This window comes from Ictidomys tridecemlineatus, chromosome 6 (assembly GCF_052094955.1).
Source record: "Ictidomys tridecemlineatus isolate mIctTri1 chromosome 6, mIctTri1.hap1, whole genome shotgun sequence".
Classification (NCBI taxonomy): domain Eukaryota; kingdom Metazoa; phylum Chordata; class Mammalia; order Rodentia; family Sciuridae; genus Ictidomys; species Ictidomys tridecemlineatus.
The window spans coordinates 34611184-34631043 of record NC_135482.1 but is presented as its reverse complement, the minus strand read 5'-3'; the positions used below and the strand labels follow the sequence as shown (position 1 = coordinate 34631043).

At 32.0% G+C, this 19860-nt stretch overlaps 1 protein-coding gene across 7 annotated transcripts in view; it reads left to right on the top strand.

Moving 5' to 3' along the window:
* Mettl25 (methyltransferase like 25) overlaps window positions 1–19860 on the top strand; it is a 263521-nt gene that overhangs the window by 104959 nt on the left and 138702 nt on the right. For 5 of the 7 annotated variants that reach the window (XM_021725783.3, XM_078053061.1, XM_005324408.3 and 2 more), the window contains 3 exons: window positions 1437–1511; window positions 2061–2132; window positions 3852–4096. In XM_021725783.3, the coding sequence (XP_021581458.1) occupies window positions 1437–1511; window positions 2061–2132; window positions 3852–3944 (240 nt within the window). In that variant the 3' untranslated portion in view covers window positions 3945–4096. Of the gene's footprint in view, window positions 1–1436; window positions 1512–2060; window positions 2133–3851; window positions 4097–19860 lie in introns of those variants that run through there. The other 2 variants (XR_005731755.2, XR_005731757.2) reach the window with 2 other exon arrangements.

Here is a 19860-nt window from a genome sequence, read left to right as displayed (position 1 = left end):
TTGAAATACAGGCCTGAATTCAGACCAATTCATTCTACTGTAGAAGCCTGGTCTAGAGGATACTCAATTTAATTCAAAGATGGGTGAGAGTTTTAAAAGGGCGAGGGGTACATAATCTTCTTAAGATCTATACCAAGAGGGAGATCTTTTCTGGAAAGTTTTATGTGAAATGTGATGACACAGAGCTTTGCTCTTCACTGCTTCCCTTTTATAGTTTTTAAATTCAAAATAGGTTCATGGAGAATATCATGCTAAGTAAAATTAGGCAAACTGAGAAACTCAAAGCTCTCTCAAATGTGGAAGCCAGAGTAAAATAAAGAAAAGCAGAAGAGAAGGATAGAATAATATTTAGAACCAATCAAATATAAATTAATAGAAGACTTAAAGGAAGTCTGATAAAGTAGAGGAAAGAGAATGGAAGAGTGTAGGGAGGGCAGGAGGGGCAAGGGGGAGTGAACTGAAACCAATTACCATGTATATATAGATATGTCTGGATGAACCCAACTACTGTGAATAACTAACTGTGAAGCTCTTAATTTAAAAAAAAAAAAAAACTCTTAAAAAATAGGTTTTTGTACAATAAGAAAAGGAACAGACTTTGGGGGAAAAATTTCATTTACCAGGAAATCTGAAATCCTTTCAGTTTTTTACTCTTTTTATAGATCCAGTCTTTCATTTATTTTGACTTGTAATTTGACTATAGTTTTTTTTGGTGACTCCTTTGTGAAACCCTTCACAAAGTTGGTCAACTTAGAAAAACAACATTTCCTTTTGCATTCATCTTTCATTGGTTATGCAATGTTTATTTATATTATTACAATAACATAATAGGCATAAAAAGATTATAAATGATAACAATCGATTCAGTAAACATAAAGTTAAACTGGTGGGTGCAGAAACATGAGCATGGACTAGAAAGTGGCCATTTAGAGTAGGAGGGGTAAGCATACTTATGGGTATATCTTTTAGAGAAAAAATTTTAAAATAATGTTTATTGATTAATATGTTAAGTGGATGTTAGAGAGAATTATTTGAAATAATGACATTGTGTTGCTGTGTAGTCTTTAAATCTTTCTCTAGGATATAGTTGTAGTGTTTCAAACTTTAATTTTATTCAAAAAATGTTCATTGAAATCTTATTTATTGTATACTAGTAAGTAAAAGTAAATATTTAATTACTATGTATTGAATTAATATCAAAATAGTAGTGATTTTTTTATGATGTTGAATAACCTTTATCAGTGCAGACTTCAGTGAAAGAATTTAGTTACATTAACTTGGTTCAATGTTACATTGCTTCAGCAGTTACATTGACTTGCTAGAGGGAGCTAAGACACCTAAGGTTACTTTAAGTTAACATGATATTTATGTGTGATAAAGAAAAGTTTTAACTATTTTTGACTATTAATAAATTTATTATCATTTTTATCTTTAAGTTGCCAGAAAAAATTATAATGGACTACTATGAGAAGTATAAACCTAGAATGGATGAGCTGGAAGCATTCAATATGGTAAATATCTTATATTTAAACATATTAAATTGGATATGTTGCTAGACTTTGAATTCCATTCTATTAAATTTTATTATGGAGCCAACCAATCTATGTTGTTTTTCTCATTCTGTAGAAAAACTGTTTTGGATCATTTCCTACTTCAGAACTATATTAGGTGTCAGTAATGTAATAAAGAGAGCACATGGTAGATTTCTCTTAAAGTGTATTATAAATGCATGGAAAGACGTTTTAAAGTCCTTTGAAGACATATTGGTCTCGATGCAGTTATTTCACAAGCATTCTTTTTAATGAATTTCATTCTTAGGACCCCTTTAAAAGCTTCCTCATATGATTGCTTGTTGTATTCTACCTCAAAGTCATTTAAAGGGCATTCTTTTCCATTATTAAAGAAAAACCTTTGATCTCTGCAGTATTTATTTTCTGAAGATGCACAATGAGTATTTGGAATTGGCCTATGTAAACTCTAGATGCATTTTCTTAAACATAAATGTTAAGGAAATAGGATTTTTTTGTAAGTACCACTTTCTTTTTTATGCCTTCTTTTAGTTGAAAGTATTTCTGGCTCCTTGTATAGAAACATTGATTCTTCTGGATCGACTTTGTTACCTTAAAGAGCAGGTAAATTACATTACTTTTTAAATGATTAACAAATCTTTATTAAATGTAGTAATGCAAGTCCAGTAATAGTGAGGATAGTTATTTTACATAAAGCTAGTAAGGTAATTTTTTTCATTATATTTTTATAGTTAAGATACTTATACCATCTTCTTGTCAGTATATAAACATATGTACAACAGATGTCTTCACTAAAACTACTCTAATAAAGTTTACATTCTTTTAATTGTATGGTAATTAAGATACATAGACAGTGAACACATGCTGCCATATATGAAAGATTGTTTAGCCAAAATTAATAAAGGCCAGACATAAAAAATATTCTGTACACATTTGATACTGTAAAACTTTGCCTTTTAATTAATTCACTTTTGGATTTTGAACATATCATGTGTTCTACAGTATAGAAAATTCATTAATGAAGATTATTTCTTTATTTTTTCCATAATCTTATTTCATCTAGTCAAATGACAAAATATTGTCTTTTAAGTTATCTTTAGGGAAAATATATTTTTCAGATCTCACTGAGTGCTTTGTTTAAATTATTGTGAACTATTTAAATTAAACTCATTCCAAGATTTGGCCTAATGCTTTCACTGTAAACCCTTTACTTTAAAACAATTTTTTTCTTCCTGCTGGAACAAATGGATTTTAATAAATGGGTCTTTACTCTAATTTGTATTTTTATGTAAAAAGAACAGTTTTTAAGTATTTAAATAGTTATGTACTTTCCTAAGTGGCCAGCTAACTTCAAATCACTGAAAAGCCTTGATTTGCAAGTTGTAGGTGACAGAACAATCAGTCCCTGCCAAAACAGGTACTAATTTCCTTTCAAAACAATTTCCATTGAACTAAGTACAATAGTTAGGCAAAACAATATGTACTGAGATTAGTTGAGATCAATAATAGCATAAATAATTTATGTTTACTATTTTAAATATTCTAAAAGTAATACACATTTATGTTACAAATCTAAAATATATAGAAATATTTTTTAAAAAGGAAATTTAAAGAAACAATCAAACCTTTGAGCATTAACTATTAAGTATTTGGTATATTTCTATTTATGCTTATACTAAAATATATGAATTTTGCAAGTATATATGCGTGCACATTATTTATACTTTAATTAAAATTGTAAAAAAAAATTACAAATGCAGTTTGTATGCAGTTTGTTTCATCTATGTAAAATTTTTCCACCTCATTGGCTATCCTGCACAGAGTGAATAATGTTTCATCATAAAATTATTTATTTACTATACATTTGATTATGGCATTTATTCATAGTCACAGCAAAATAGGCCTTATAATTCAGTATCTGTGTGTTACTTTATTTTGTCAGCATAATTCCTTGAAGGTGAAACTGTAGATGTTAATTTTATTCAACAAAGAATAGTGTTCTTTTATAGTTTGTTTTTTACATGGGTTTTGTTGTTTGGTTTTTGTTTTTTGTTTGTTTGTTTTTAGTACCAGAGATTGAACCCAGGGGCATTTAACCATTTAGCTTTATCCCCAGCCCTTGTTATTATTTGAGACTGAGTCTCACTAAGTTGCTGAGGCTGGCTTTGAATTCTTGATCCTTCTGCCTCAGCTTCCTGAGACGCTGGGATTACATGAGTATGCCACCATGCCCAGCCATAGTATTACAGTATGTAGTCTCTGTCACCTCTCCTTTTCTGTTCAAAAAATGGTTGTATATCTAAATCACTTATCAATTTGCAGGAAGATATTGCATGGTCTGCACTTGTGAAGTTGTTTGATCCTGTGAAATCTCCCAGATGTTATGCTGTCATTGCTCTGAAGAAGCAGCAATGATTTCAAATGAAGCAAGTTATTAGTTATACCCGTTTGCAGAACTTGTTGATAACCTTGCTTTTCTAAACATTTATGTATTATAATGTAAATATTTTAAAATAATTGCTATATTTTTACATAAACAATAAAATAAATAATGGCTAACAACAGAAGGTCATAATCTATTTTTCTATGAGAAAGCATATATAAATAAGAACTTGTGAAAATATTGTGAAAGAATCAACCTGATTCCTAAACTAGTATATCAATAGAACAGTGTGATTGAATCTTTGTTCCTGCTCAATGTTTGAGTCCCTCCATATATACTATTATATTTTGACTGATATTTACTTTTTTAAAAAAAAAAAGGATGAAAGGCACTGGTTCAGATATAGTCAAATGTTGGGAATCATTTGCATTGTCCTCCACATTTTGGAAGGATTTTTCACATTACCATAAAAGAAAAATCCATATTTCAAAAGAAGAAATACTCACAAACCACTCTATTTATAAAATGTGCCTAGCATAAAGCACATTTTACACTACATTTTGATCTGTTCCATAAGGTAATATTATGCTCCCTTAAAAGAGTGTGCATCTTGTGAGAATCACTTTAAGTACTCTTGAGGCTCTTTATTTTATTAAAATTAAGAATGGGTTGACACTTAAGGGAATTACCTTGTACGCTATAAAATGCCTGTCTCAGTAAAGGAAGATTGAATGGAAGGCCAGCACCCTGCCCAGTATGGAAAAATTTCCTTTCATTAGCAGAAAACTTGATCTAACAAAGGATATGGACAACTGAGACTCTTGATGCTCAGCTAGAGAGCATCTCTAATTCTTTAGAGTAGAAAAAGGAATTCTTAAATTTTGGAGTCTCTTCCTGGATGAGAAGAATTATCATTTTGCTTTTGATGGTAGTATTATTGAGTTTGCAGCCAATATAAATATAAGTGATCAGGTATTGTGTACATCTTCTATACTGAGAAAAAAAACCATTGTTTGATATTTTATGTTCTGCAAAATTTCAAACATATCTAAAAGTGCAAAGTAAATTTTAAGGAATCTATGTATTCATTACAAACTTCAGCAATTATCAACATTTTGCCAATCTTATTCCATCTATGCATATATAAATACACACACACACACACACACACACACACACACACTCCACCCAAACTTACCCCTGCTGAAGAATCTTAAAGCAAATTCTAGGCTGTTTGTTACTTGTTATAAATACCCTAGTATATATTTCTAGTGTATTTTTTCTATAGTTATATCTGGTCAATCACATACCTGTGACTGGTTCAAGAAGTCTTTTTAAACATAATTCAGGTTATTGTTAGATGTTTGTTTTGGTCTTTTGGCAAAAATACTTCACAGATAATATATACTTTATATTACGTCACACCAGGAGGCAACAGCATGTTCAACCCACCTTAAGTGATACCAAGGTGGATCGGCAGATTTCAGTTGTGAGCCCAATTTATCTAGTATAAAGTTCCCTCTCTCCTCTTAACTATTTTAGCAGCTGGTTGAAAACAGGAATGAAGGAGGGAGGATGGGAGGGAGAAAGAAAGATAGGAAAGATGGAAGGAAGGAAGTGACCACACACAAGTTCAGTTATCTATCGTGCCAATTGGCTGAGAATCTTCTCCAGTTTCTCTTTAACTACATATTTCATTATTCTGAGATAAATTGCTTGTTTGTTGCAGTGTACTGTTCTTTTATTTTCCCATACTGTTTTCTGTATGAATAGCTGGCTATCCTAGAAGAAGCAGAAAACTTTTCCAGCCTATTTTCTTTCCTTTCATAATTTTATGTAAAATTTTACAATCTTTTCCTGATATTCAAATATTTATATAGCATCCATTTCTCATAATAATAAAGACAAGGGCTTCTTGTGAGCAAAACAGTGTTTAGAAAAGTAAGTTAAAGTTGTTTCATCAGCAAGGGAACTTTGTAGAAACTTCTCTATAAGTTAAATCATGGTCAGATGCTGGGTATGGTGGTGCCCACCTGTAATCCCAGATACTTGGGAGGTTGAGGCTGGTAGATCGTAAGGATATCTTGTCTGTAGATGAATAAACAAGAGGAAGAGGAACTCACTAATATTACATGTTGAGTGTTCCTTATAGGAAATACTTAAGACATGATTTAAATTTTGGATGTTTAGGCTAGGGTTATAACTCAGAGGTAGAATGCTTCCTTAGCATGTGTGGGCCCTGGGTTCAATCCTCAGCACCACATAAAAATAAATTAATTAAAAAATAGGTGTTGTGTCCAACTATATATATAAATTTTGGATGTTTTTCAGATTTTGGAATATTTGCATATACATAATGAGATATCTTAGAGAAGGGAACCGGGTCTAAACAGAAAGTCCATTTATGGTGTGTACATACCTTATTTACATTGCCTGAAGGTAACTTTTTCAATATTTTTAATAATAGGAAACAAAGTTATGTAGTCTGGAATTTTCCATGTCTGGCATCATATTGGTGCACAAAACATTTTGGTGTTTTGAAGCATTTCAATTTTCAAATTTTAAATTAGGGATGCTTATGGAGTACCTGAATTTAGATTCATGTGGCCTAGAATATTTTGTATCATTAGATAAGTCACTTAACTCTTCAGGGTGCCTCAGTTTTCTCCTCTATTAAAAAAAGGGGGGGGGGAATTTAGTCATAATTTTGGTTATATGATTTGTATGTTTTTGTTTCCTCCAAAATTCATGTATTGGAAACTTAATCCCCAGTGGAATGGCATTGGGAAGTAGAACCTTTTGAAAGAGGTTTAGCTCATGAGGGCCCCATGTCATATATGGGTTAGTGCTGCAATAAAGAGGGGTCGCAGTAGGTTCACTCTTTCATCCATCTAATTTTCACCATGGGAAGACACAGTAAGAAGGCTCATACCAGATTCCATCACATTGATCTTGGACTTTCCAGCCTCCAGAGCTGTGAGAGAATACGTTTATATTCTATATAAATTACCCAGTTTCGGGTATCATGTTATAGCAGCTCAAAACAAACTGAAAACAGGTATAGAGAACACTGCCTTGACAGTCTTGACAGTGTCTCTGGAGGGGGAAAATCGGGAGGAATTTATAGGAGTTGGATGTCTGGGCTCACATGTAGAGAACAGACCAAGATTTGAACAGGTTGGTGACATAATTGTCTAGGATTAGTATATATAGCAACACAAGGGTCTTGAGATAAGTTTTGAAAAATAAACTGTTGCTTGATAACTGAACTCTTTGCCAAGGTGAGAAAATTGTTTGTCTGAGATAAATTAATATATAGGAATTTCCTGAAACAAACAATGAAGTTATTTATTGGTATACAGTCTTATCTTTCCTAGGCAAATTGTTCCCATAACAAACAAATAAATCATGTTGACACAGGGGTTTCAGCTCTAGGACCTGATAGCTCTGTCATGCTGATGCAGATGGTTGCAGTTCTCAATATAAACACTTAATTCTTGGAACATAATGCATAGTATTTAATAGTTGCATTTGTTAAATGACCTAGTGAGATAGAAATGGGAACTTAGCCATATTTATAATACTGATTTTGTGGGGGAAAGTGTGTTCTAAATTCTAGTCGAACAACTTACAAATGCATTTTCAGTGTACCCAGTTAAAATCAGTGAAATTATTCACATATAAAAGTGCATTTGGTTAGTGGTTGGAGAACATTACCTTACATAAAGTAGTTTTACAGTAATTTCATTTGCTGAGGTCATGTATTGTCTTCAGACTAATATTTATTTCTAGGATAATTTCTGCCTACTCCCTATTTATATCATTTCTGACTTAGTGATTGCTCTATATCTATAGGTATAAATGCAGAGACTGATAGAAAAAGGCTTTTCCACATTACATGTATCTGAAGATTATTCTTTGATTTGTGATTCCAGATAATGCACATAACAATTATTTACTATTATTAATATGCATTATTGCCCCTTTTAACATGCATAGTTATTTCAGAGTCATCTTCATGAGGCATGAAGTTCCATCCTTTAGCTTAAATTGACTACTCTTTTTTTCTTTTAGCTTTCTGCTATTCTCCATTTTTTGAAATGTCTTTTCAAAACGTAAAACACATTTTATATCGATTTCTCTAACTTTTTAGTTCATCATTCTAAAACCACTGAAAGAATATTGTTGTCATCAATTCTTTTGTTAATTCTTTTGAGAGACATACATAGTAGATACAGGTGGACAAGCTTCTAATCTAAAACTTACTACTAGTAACCCTGTCTTAATAATTAGTACTCCGAATGCCTAGAATGGAGAGGAACACAGATGAGGCTCCTAGAATATGTTCAGATATAACATCTAAAAATGGGCTCTACTACATGTCTGCCACTCTGAAAACATGGTGGGTTACATCACCCAGAGTAAGGTTAAGCATATTTCTTTACCCAGCCCCTAGTACAGTGCCTGCAATATGAAATGCTTACAGTGAGTACATGCGAAATAAATGTATCACCTACCTTAAATTACTTACCAAAATGTCTTTTAGAAAGTAGTATTTGATGGATATCACCACTCTAGAAAGCATTGAGTTTTGTTTTTGTTAATGTTGACCTAAGAATTTTTTATTTATTAAACCATTTGATCTTCTCAACAGTTCATAAAGTAGGTGTGTCATTATCCTTATATAGATTACAAATGGGCAGAAGCAAATCATCTCTGAAAAAAAAATCTCATTCTTCATCAGGCATTATTTCTACAGTTTTGCAAATAAATATCTAACACTCTAGCAAAAGTAACCTGACTTATAGAGAGGTTAAGAAATATGAGAAACTACAGTATCGAGTAGACATGGGGCTTCCATATATTTCATTTATGAGACATAGTCAAGAAAAGAAAGACTAAGAATTTCAGGAAAACTGGAAACTATAAAGAAGTATCAAATGGAAGAGCTAGACGTTAAAAAATACCATTAATCAAAATTAAGAATTTAGTTCATTAGACAACTGAAAGGAAATTCAGAATTAAATATCCAGAAGGAAACCCAGAGACAAAAGGATGGTGTGGGGAATCAGAAAACAGTATAAGACACATAGATAATTCATTAAGAAAGTCTAGCATACATATATTTGGGATCTTAGAAGGCAAGAATATAATGAGGCACTAATGCTCAAAGAAATAATGACTAAGAATATATATATATTTTAACTGAGAACCATAGATTCAAGAAAGAAAATTTTTAAAAAGACAAAATATATCTAGGCATATTAATATTGGTAGAACCAGAGACAGCATGAAAGTCTTAAAAATTTGGCCAAAAATAAATTTTAAAAAAATCTATGAAAACAAAAACACCATTACACTGAAAATGGAGAGAAATATGGAATGGAAGACAATTGAAAAATACCTCCTAGGTGCTAGGGTAAAAAGAAGAAAACATTTCTGTTCCTAGTGAAAATAACTTTGAAGAATTAAAACACTGATCTAGAACAATTATAAAGAATATAGCCCCAAAATAATAGAAGGAAGCAAATGAAATAATGAAATATTATCAACAGACTCACCCCTAGAACAAGAAGAGCAGCACTGGGCAAAGATTTTTTGGCAGGATTTTCATCTACATAAACAGTGTGAATCACTCCAAATGGGTCTGTACTGCTGACAGCCCAATCTTGCAGAATTCTATGGAAGAAATACAGTGCTATCCATCATAAGTAATCTGTTTACCTGGCTGGAACTATAACCTGTCCCATATGGGGGCATAGATTGACTTTATTGGAATAATTCTCAAAATTTGGAGAAACGTCTGATGTTTGATCCACATGTGAGGTAGAGGCTAGGAGGAGAGCAACCCAAATGAGTTCTACACATAATCCAGCTATTCCTAGACACCAGATAGGATTCCCACATTCTATGTAACATGAAGCATGGAGCCCAATATGGGAACCTTGAGATCATGAGATACTGATTCTCAATCTCTTCCTCCCCAAATAAAGATAATGAAAAAAGAGGAAAGGAAACAGGTCAGAGCACATAGAGAGCAACTAATATGATGGCAGATGAAAGTTCAGATATATCAGCGATCCCATTACATGTAAATTAAATCCTTTAAAGGAAAAACAAAGACATTAGAAAAGTAAAGTAATAGTATACTATTTAAAAGAGACTTCTGAAACAGGATACAAAAACGTTCAAAACTAATAGGAAGGCCGGGTGTAGTGGCACATACCTGTAATCCCAGCAGCTGGGGAGGCTGAGGCAGGAGGATCATGAGTTCAAAACCAGCCTGAGCAATGTAGTGAGGCCCTGTCTCTAAATAAAATATAAAATGGGCTGGGGCTATGACTCAATGGTTAAGCCCCTCTGGTTTCAATCCCTAGTACCTAAATAAATAAATAAAATAAAAAATTAATAGAAAAAGGCATATTTGCAAATACTCATCAAAAGCTACATTGATATCAAAGTGACTTTAATATTTTAATTAACATTCCTTCAGAATTTAAGAAAAAAGTTTCAAATTTGCTAGGAAAATATATAATTTTAAAGTCATATCCTGTTGGTAATATAACCTCAAAATACATGAAGTATTTTGAGAAATAAAATTAACTACAACAAGAAAAAGGTAAATCTACAATCATGCTGGGAGTATTTTTGTGCTCCCATTCATTGGATGGAAAACAAACAGAATCATAACAATACAAGATTCAAACAATGCAACAAAGTACAACTTACCTAACAGACAAATATACTATATCCAAATACAGTGTATGAAAAGCAAGTGGAACTTTTAAACTTGTTTGAGTATGTGCTGGGTTTTTAAGTAAATTTCAAAAGCTTGGAATGACATAGTTTGTAGTCTCAGACCATATGTGGGTTAAAAAAAATTTTTTTAAGATAAGTAGAAAATCTCTGTATGCTTTAATTTTTACAATTATATAGCTAAATATCTGTTAGGTCAAAGAAATCAGAATAGAGATCAGAAAATGAAATAAAAGTAATGAAATTGAATTATGAAAAAGTTACACATCAAACCTGTGGGATAAGGTGAAACTATACTATATGGAAAGCATTATCTTTGAACATATATATTAGAAAAGAAAAATTCTGGGCTGTGCTATGGCTTAGTGGTAAAGCACTTGCCTAACATGTGTGAGGCACTTGGTTCAATCCTCAGCACCACAATAAATAAATAAATAAATAAATAAATAAATAAATGGCTCCATCTACAACTAAAAAAATAATAATCATGAAAAAAATAAATGAAAAATTCTGAAAATCAAAGAATTAGTAGTCAATGAAAGAAAAAAAAACAGAGATGATTAATATAGCCAAAAGTTGCTTCTTAGATAACTATAAACTCTGGCAAGACTATTCATTTTAAAAAAGAAGAAGAAGAAGAACATTCAAATAACCAGTATCAGGAATAGAAAAGGGAAAATAGGAAACTCCTTTAGAAACTAGAAAGATAATAAAAAATATTATGAACAATTTTTGCCAATAAATTTTTTAATTATATAAAATGGAAATTTTACTGAGAGAAACACAATATGCCAGATTACCTCAAGAAGAAAAATAAATTATTCATAATTATATGGCAATTTAATTGCACCTATAATTAATCTTTTGTGGTTATCTACCTCTCAATAAAAGTACTTTGTAGATGTTGCATATATTTTGATCAATCACTATTTGTTAGTTAAGTACTGTGTGACTAAGATACATATAGTAGTAGACAATAAAAGTTGAGGAAAAAGATTTAAGAACTGATAGTTCCTAATCTTAAGGAGATATAAATCTAGTCATTGAAACATATACAAGGAACATTTAAGAATTAAGGTAATGCCTTAGTCATTTGATAATGAATTTAGGGAGTAGAAAAAGAAAGTTGCTACATAAACACACAATCTGTTACCAAGAACCATGTCCTAGAATGTTTTACTTCTATCCCATTCTCCCTGTTAATTATATTTTCCTTTAGTTGTTTTTAAGTGTGCTCCATAGAATAGCTTGTTTTCATAGAGTAGGACTGTTTAAGAAATAATCTGCTGTATGAAATATGTACTCTGGTTAGCCTGTGACCAAAGAAACTCCAAGCCTCCAAACCTCCCCAGATGATTTGTACTTGGCCAGTGATGCTACTGTCTGCATGTATGGGAATTTATTAGTTGATGTATTATCTCAGTCGTTGCCTCATTAAGTTTGCAGATGTTCTGTCAATAGAAGACCTTTTTTAAAAATGGTACTGTTTTTACTAGAATTTTCCAATTCACAATCCAGCATAAGATAGTTAACACATTTCAGCATAGAACAAAATAACATGTATTTAAATCTCACGAGAGGAAATGCCTTTAACTTGTACTGAGACAGTTGTGATTGAACATGCTACATTTTAGAAATGGAGAGAAAATATGCAAATTCCAACTGAAAACTCACCATGTTGCTTTCCATTCAGTCAGCATGGGATTTTGTGTGCCTCGGCTAATCATACTGAACTAAATGCACTGATATTCTGAATTAGCTGCCCTCGCAGAAAAAAAGTCAGAGACTTCTAATGTTGCTGTAACTCTTTAAATAAAGACGTGGTCTGAATGGTGGTTTTCCATCTAGCAAAGTATACTCAAATAATGTATTTTAAGGAAAGATAATTCACAATCCATTTGATTATAACAACAAAGTTTTTGTGTGTGTTCTGGTAGCTTCAGCATATTTTAAATTTTCATAGAAAAAAATTAGTAGACAGTATACTTCTGTGCAGGTAAATAATTAAAACTTCATGTGAGATAGATTTTAAATAAAAAAAATTAGTGCTCTAATTTCCATTTAAACTAACTAAAACGGACAAAACTAAAAATAAAATTAAAGACAAAAGAGGATTCCCTTGTAGTATATAGGATGTTAAACATTTTTCTACATAAGCAAAAATGCCTTTAAAGAGTACATTTACATTTACATTAGCAGCTTATAATGGGTTTAAAAAGTTCAGGAAGCCATTTCTTAACAGCCAGTTATACTATACTAAAGAATGAGTGCTAAGGATTTTCAGGGTTAACATTCCGAGTGTGAGAACTGAAAGCATTTACAAGATAAATTATTTCTTAGCTAATTTTTCTCTAACATCAAATGCTGTTTGTCATGCAGATTAGCAGTCTTTAAAATTCTTTAAAAATATGTTTTATATTTGGATTGGGGATGTAGCTCAGCAGCAGAGCATTGGCTTAGCATATGTGAGACCCTAACTCGGGAGAAATAAAAGCTTCATTTCTTAGGTCTTCAGAACAGTTTTGATATCCATATTTTGGTAACTTTTTTATTCTGATATATTCATTGTAAATACTAAAACTGTTGTGATTAACAGCTTAGCTTCTGCCTTTAGAATTACAAAACAAGGATAAATCATTCTCTTTTTATTATGAAAATTAAAACTAATTCTCATGGAACTTTTTTAGTTAAATAAATGAGGCAATGTTTTTTTTTTGAGTTCAAAAATCATATTAGCTAGCCTACTAGAATTACATTATATACATATATTTAATGTATGCCCTGATTTTTAGATCCCAACCTCTCTATAAGAAGTTAATGCATAAGAGGGAGAAGATAGTTATCTGTTGGATCCAAAGTAGAAGTGTCATCTTGGAAAGAGGAAACAGGAGAGCAAATCTCTAGAACTTTTGAAAGAAGTAGTACTGGTGTATGTGTTTCTGATCAATGAAGACGTATTCGAATCCAACAAAATTTTATTGAATATCTTCTATGAGCTGGGCACTCTGTTAGAAACTTTCACACTTATCTCAATCATCAGAACAATAAATAATAATATGCACTAGGGATATGGATCGTTTATATCTAAATAGTAATAGATATACAGGGAAAAAGCAATAATACTTTAATCTCATTCGTTCCCTATTAACTCTATGAATTTAATTATCTTGGAAACATAATTATTTGAATGCCCTATATCTGTATATAGACTTCTCTTTTGTTATTTCCTTTTACCTAGCTCTGTGATATCCAAACCTGGGTAGGACAAAGAACTAAGGTATGCTACTTTTTCAGAAAAGAAAAAATAAAAAAAAAAGGTATAAATGTATTTTTCATACAAACATGTTCTTATAATAAATGTATTTTTTAAAATATTTTGATACTATTCACAGGCCAAGAAAAATTGATTCAGTGAAAAGAATCCCATTGATTCTTATTAATTCTTATTCTTAATTCCCATTGATTCAATATACATATAAAGTAATGTATATTGTTTTTACTACCTTGGGTAATGTCTTTCAGACCTCACTTTTGTTGTCCCATAAGTCTATGATAAGTTATAATTAGAACTTTGCAATTTAGAATTTTAACCTGAGGCTACTTTTGAAAGGAATAAATATTATGACAGTGTTAATTATAACTTACTTATGAAGATCTATAGAAAACAAGAATCTTCCTGTGTAGGTGTTAACTTTATTTTTTAATAAAGTGTAAAATAATTACTAAAAATGAAACTAAAGGTAAGTTTTAATTATTAAATACTTAAATACTTTAGCATTTTACAAATCTTATATCCAAGGGCAACCAAAACAAAATCCAAGGGGGTTCTATAAGGAGATATTGAAACGGAAATTCCAAAGCAAATTTTCAAAAGCAGTCAATTAAACAGATGTTCACATCTGTTAAATTGTGTTAACATCACAATGTTAAGGCAGTAATATTTCAAAAAGCTGGTAGACAAACATTAATATCTAAGACTTACACATTAGAATTACAATATTGATCTTGCTAGATGCTAAAGTGTCAAAAACTGTAAGAACTTTTTCTGATATACAGTAAAAGTTCTTTTTACATTAGAATCCGCTCCAATGATATGCTTCCTTGTCCAAAGTTTGTTTCCATTCATGGAAATAATATGTGAAACAGAGATTATATTGAGAACTCTACTTATCTCTGTTTGCTCATGTAAAGTTAGCATAGAGTCTTAACACTCAAAAATGTAGTCCAGGGATAAACAGCATCAGTATCACCTGGGAACTTGTTTAAAATGCAGAATTTCAGTCCTCACTTCAGACTTACCCAGTCAGAATCAATACTTTAAGTGGTTCCTTAGATAGCTTTATGCTCAACAACCCAAAGGGCCCTATCAAGCTCCATAGAGTCTACCACATTGCAAACTTGGGGCACATACCAATCTCTAGGGTACTCACTATAAGGACCCACATCTTTGCCCACGGTCAAGAAATCTGTATCAAAGATTGGACCACCCTGTTTGTGGTCACTGTCAAAGAACAAATACAAAGGTGATCAGAATTTCCCAAATACAGTCTATCTTTATTCTTTAATAGGTGCTGCTTCAAGAAAATTTGTTAATATATTTGGGTCTAGGAAGTGTGCTTTTGCACAAAATTGACTTTGGCTCTGTCTTTTAATTGTAATGTAAAAGATTTAATTTAGAAGGAAAACTTAAGAATATAAAAAGTTCTGCATTCTCTATCTATCTGCAAAAAAATCCAACTTGTAAATTCTGTGTATTGCAGTTTAGAACACATAATTCTTCAAAAGCTCTTCCTATCTTTTGGTGGTGTCTGCACATTACATGCTGTGCTTTTCCTGTTCATCTCTAATTATGATTATCTTTTTACTCCTACCTTCATATTCATAAAGTAGCATTGAAATTTTCACAAAATTTATTAAGAAAATCAAAATACAAAGCTCAAATTAACTTAACATACAAAGTGTCATTATTGCAAATCCATGAAAAATGAGCAAGAAAATTGACTCTTGCATAATGTGGTCATACCATTTAAATCTGTTTACTTCCCTTTTTTGTCAGAGGAAAAAGAATCAAAGAAAATATATTTATTCAGATTCTCACCACTGACCAGAGATTTTCATTTCATCTGAAGGTATACATTGTTTATATTTTTGTGATTTTGTATTGCCTTTATGATGGTCATTTTAATGACTTCAAATGAGTTCTTTCTAATGTAAGATAACCATTTGCCCATTAGTTTATTGTTAGCCTTTTACTTTGTTTTAATTTCTTGCTATTAACCTAAGGCTGCTATGAGTGCCTTTAGCCTAAAGAACTATTTCTTTTTTCCAGTTATTTCCTCTCCAGAGGATATATTACCAGATGATGTAGGATTGATACAGGAATTTTATACATTCTTATTTGAGAGCTGTTTTTTTTTCTAAGCTTTTTTAAAATTTCCATGGCCAAATTTCCATTTTTAAACAAATGTATGGGACGTTGAATTTAGTTGCTCTGCATATAAAACCTCCCATCTTGGGAAATCATTGGTAATTAAATACAGGATCTGTAGATAACTTCATGACAATGAGTTGCAAACCTTGAATATTTCCCTGCCTAAATAGCATTTCTACATAAAATACCAAATAACATAGATATGCAAGCTACTAATGATCTGACAAATCAATTTAGATAACTAAAGTCTTCTATATAAATTTGTCAAATATATCCCATAAAAATGCCCAAATGAGTACCTAGCACAGTGATATGCACCTGTAGTTACAACTACTAGGAAGTTTAGGCAGGAAGGTCACTGAACCTAGTAGTTAGAGACAAACCTGGGCAACATATTGAGTTCCCATCTCAAGGGGAAAAAAAAGAAAAAGCACAAATGACCAGTTGCCAAATGAATACATAGCACTTTTTATGTGCCCCATGTAAAGGAAAACCTATAACTTCATATGTGTTATAAACTGTTTTTTCTGCCCCAAGGAACCAAGTCTAATCTAGGAAATGCAAAAATGCATACAGTCTAGGTAAAATTATGAACAGACACAGAAGCCCAACTTAAAATATTTCATAATCAAAACATTTGACTTTACCACCTGTATTAGTTACTAGATGTCAAAATAGACAGCTTGACAGCAATAGAAGAATGAGGTCACTTCACTTATAGATTTCATGAAACCCCTCAGAATTTCCATTTTTAGTGGCCTCTTACTTTCAGTCCAAAGGTGTTATATAAGCCCCTTCCTGGCACACAGGAGTGCACCATCAATTTTTTTGATGGTTTAGAAAGTTTACTGTTCTAATTGATGTTTCCCATCTCAGTCATGGTAGAAGGTTCCCATATGTTAACATAATTCCAGGTTCACTCTTCCCGAGTGTGCTGGCATCTGAGCAGCCCTCATTGAAGGAATCTTCTTGAGTGACCAGATCTGTTTTTAAAATTTTGGAGGTGACTCCAATTGTAGATTTCTCTTAGGCTCAAACCATTCAGACACCAGTGTCCTTGGCAACAATTCAATTTTTAAAAGGCTTTTTAAACTCCAAATGACATGATGAATTATAAGAATAATGCCAACTGAATATTTATTGGGTGCTTACTCTGTGCTAGGTGCTTGTTCTAAGCACTTTATATTTTTAACTTATTTAATCCTTACAACAATCCTAAGTAGAAGGAACTGTATTGCTTCTGTTATTTTACTGAAGAGGAAATAGAGATACAAAGAGGTCAGCAATTTGCTCCAACTAGGAGTAATATGGAAACTCTTAAGTGGTAAAATTAGGAGTTTTTAAAATCAGAGGAGTCAGGCATTCTGCCTTAAAAGTCTAACAACCAATGTAGGCTCTGCCTATCCCTTAATTATTTGAGGGTCTTCTGTAATGTTCTCCTTCCATTTTTTCAGTTTTCTTTTGAGAAAAAGAAAGAGTTTACTGGACACATAATCCTAGAGACTGTAAGCAGTTGACAATATCTTTATGCTTCTAAATAGGTAGGTCTCATAATCTTTCAACTAGAATTTTTTCCAAGAAAGTAGGGTAATATTTTGCTTTGTTTTAGACACTAACCCTAAGGATGTCTCCTTATTAAAATGAGGAAAAGATGTAAATAACCAAAATCATATATAATTAATTTTGAATTTTCTCTCTGAAATAATGAGATATTTTCCTTAATTTTATATTACAAAATTAAAGTCAAAATTTTTTTCTCAAAATTACCTAGCTAAAACTTGAAGATGCTAAAACTCAAATAATAATTACCAAGAGTGTTCAGACAGTGTCATTCAATTACATGTCTACAATGAAGCAAACCATTTTCATCCATTTTTCTTATTAACATGAGTGACTGCTACTTCTTATCCATAACTACTCTAGGCTCATTTTAATCCTCTTGCTTCCCAAACTTAAAAAGAAAAATTAAGGAGTTGTTGAATTTTTCTAGCTTTTGAGAACATCCAGCCCACACCAGGACCTCCTAGTTTTGAGTTCTTCCTAGAAGCATGCATTTCAAATCCAAAGCAAAGAAAACAATCAAGAATATGGACAGAGAACCTATAGAATAGGAGAAAATCTTTACCACCTTGACCTCAGAGCATTAATCTCCAGGATATACCAAGAACACCAAAAACTCAGTACCAAAAAATCAAATAACCTAACAATAAATAGGCAAAGCAACTGAACAGGCACTTCACAGAAGAAGAAATACAAATGGTAAAAAATTATATGAAGGAAATATTCAACATCTCTACCAATTAGAGAAATGCAAATTAAAACTGCACTTGAGATTCCATCTCACTCCAGTCAGAATGCCAGTTACAAAGAATACAAGTAACAATGAATGTTTGCAAAGATGTAGGGGAAAAGGTACACTCATACATTGCTGGTGGGACTGCAAATTGGTGCAACCACTATGAGAAGTAGTATGGAGATTCCTCAAAAAGCTTGGAATGGAACCACCATTTGATCCAGTTATCCCACTCCTTGGTCAATAACCAAAGGACTTAAAAACAGCATACTACAGTGACCCAGCCACATCAATGTTTATAGCAGCTCAATTCACAATAGAACAGCTATGTAACCAACCTAAGTGTCCTTCAACAGATGAATGGATAAAGAAAGTGTGGTATATTTGGGGTAAAATTGGGAGTTCATAACCCACTTCAATCTAATGTATGAAATATGATATGTCAAGAGCTTTGTAATGTTGTGAACAACCAATAAAAAAAATAAAAAATTAAAAAAAAAAGAAAGTGTGGTATACATACACAGTGGAATATTAGCCATAAAGAATGAGATTATGGTGTTTACTGTAAATGGATGGAACTGGAGACTGTCGTGCTAAACAAAATAAACCAGTCCCCAAAAACCAAAGGCCAAATGTTCTCTCTGATACGTGGCTGCTAACCTACAACAAGAGAGTGTGAGGAGGGGAAGAATAGAAGGTCACTGGATTAGACAAGGGGGAATGAAGCAAAGGGAGAGGGAGAAGAATAGAAAAGACAGTAGAATTAATTGGACATCACTTTCCTATTCTTGTATTTGAATACACAACCAGGGTAACTGCATCATGTACAGACACAAGAATAGGATCCTAATTAAAGTTTACTCCGTTTTGTATAATATACCAAAATACACTCTACTGTCATGTACATCTTTTTTAAATATTTTAATAGTTCTAGTTGGAAACAATACCTTTATTTTATTTATTTTTTTTTAATGTAGTGCTGAGGATCGAACCCAACACCTTGCATGTGCCAGGCAAGCGCTCTACCACAACCCCAGCCCTGTCATGTATATCGTAAAAGAACAAATAAAAATTTTTAAAAATTCTATAAGAGTCTCCTGCAGACTCCCTTTTACTGGAACAACCGGTGGTTCCTCTGGAGTGCATTCATTATGACTGCCATACTTAGCAAATAAATCTAACATAGACTATTATAGTGTTCCTAGTACTCTTAGTTTAATGGACTTTATTCATTCCTCTATTTTTGGACTAGAGGAATGGGGACACTAGGGTATTCGAAGAACAATATTTTGGGGAAAAACTGCAAATGCCATTTTAGACATGTTGAATTTAGGATGCTGTTGAGACATGCAAGTAATGTTAAAGGAGCACTGGTTCTATTGCACAGAAGGGTGCTTGTTTACAAGTTTAAAAGCTATTGTCACATAAATATTGAAGATAAGATGTGGAAAACATCACTCAGTATAAA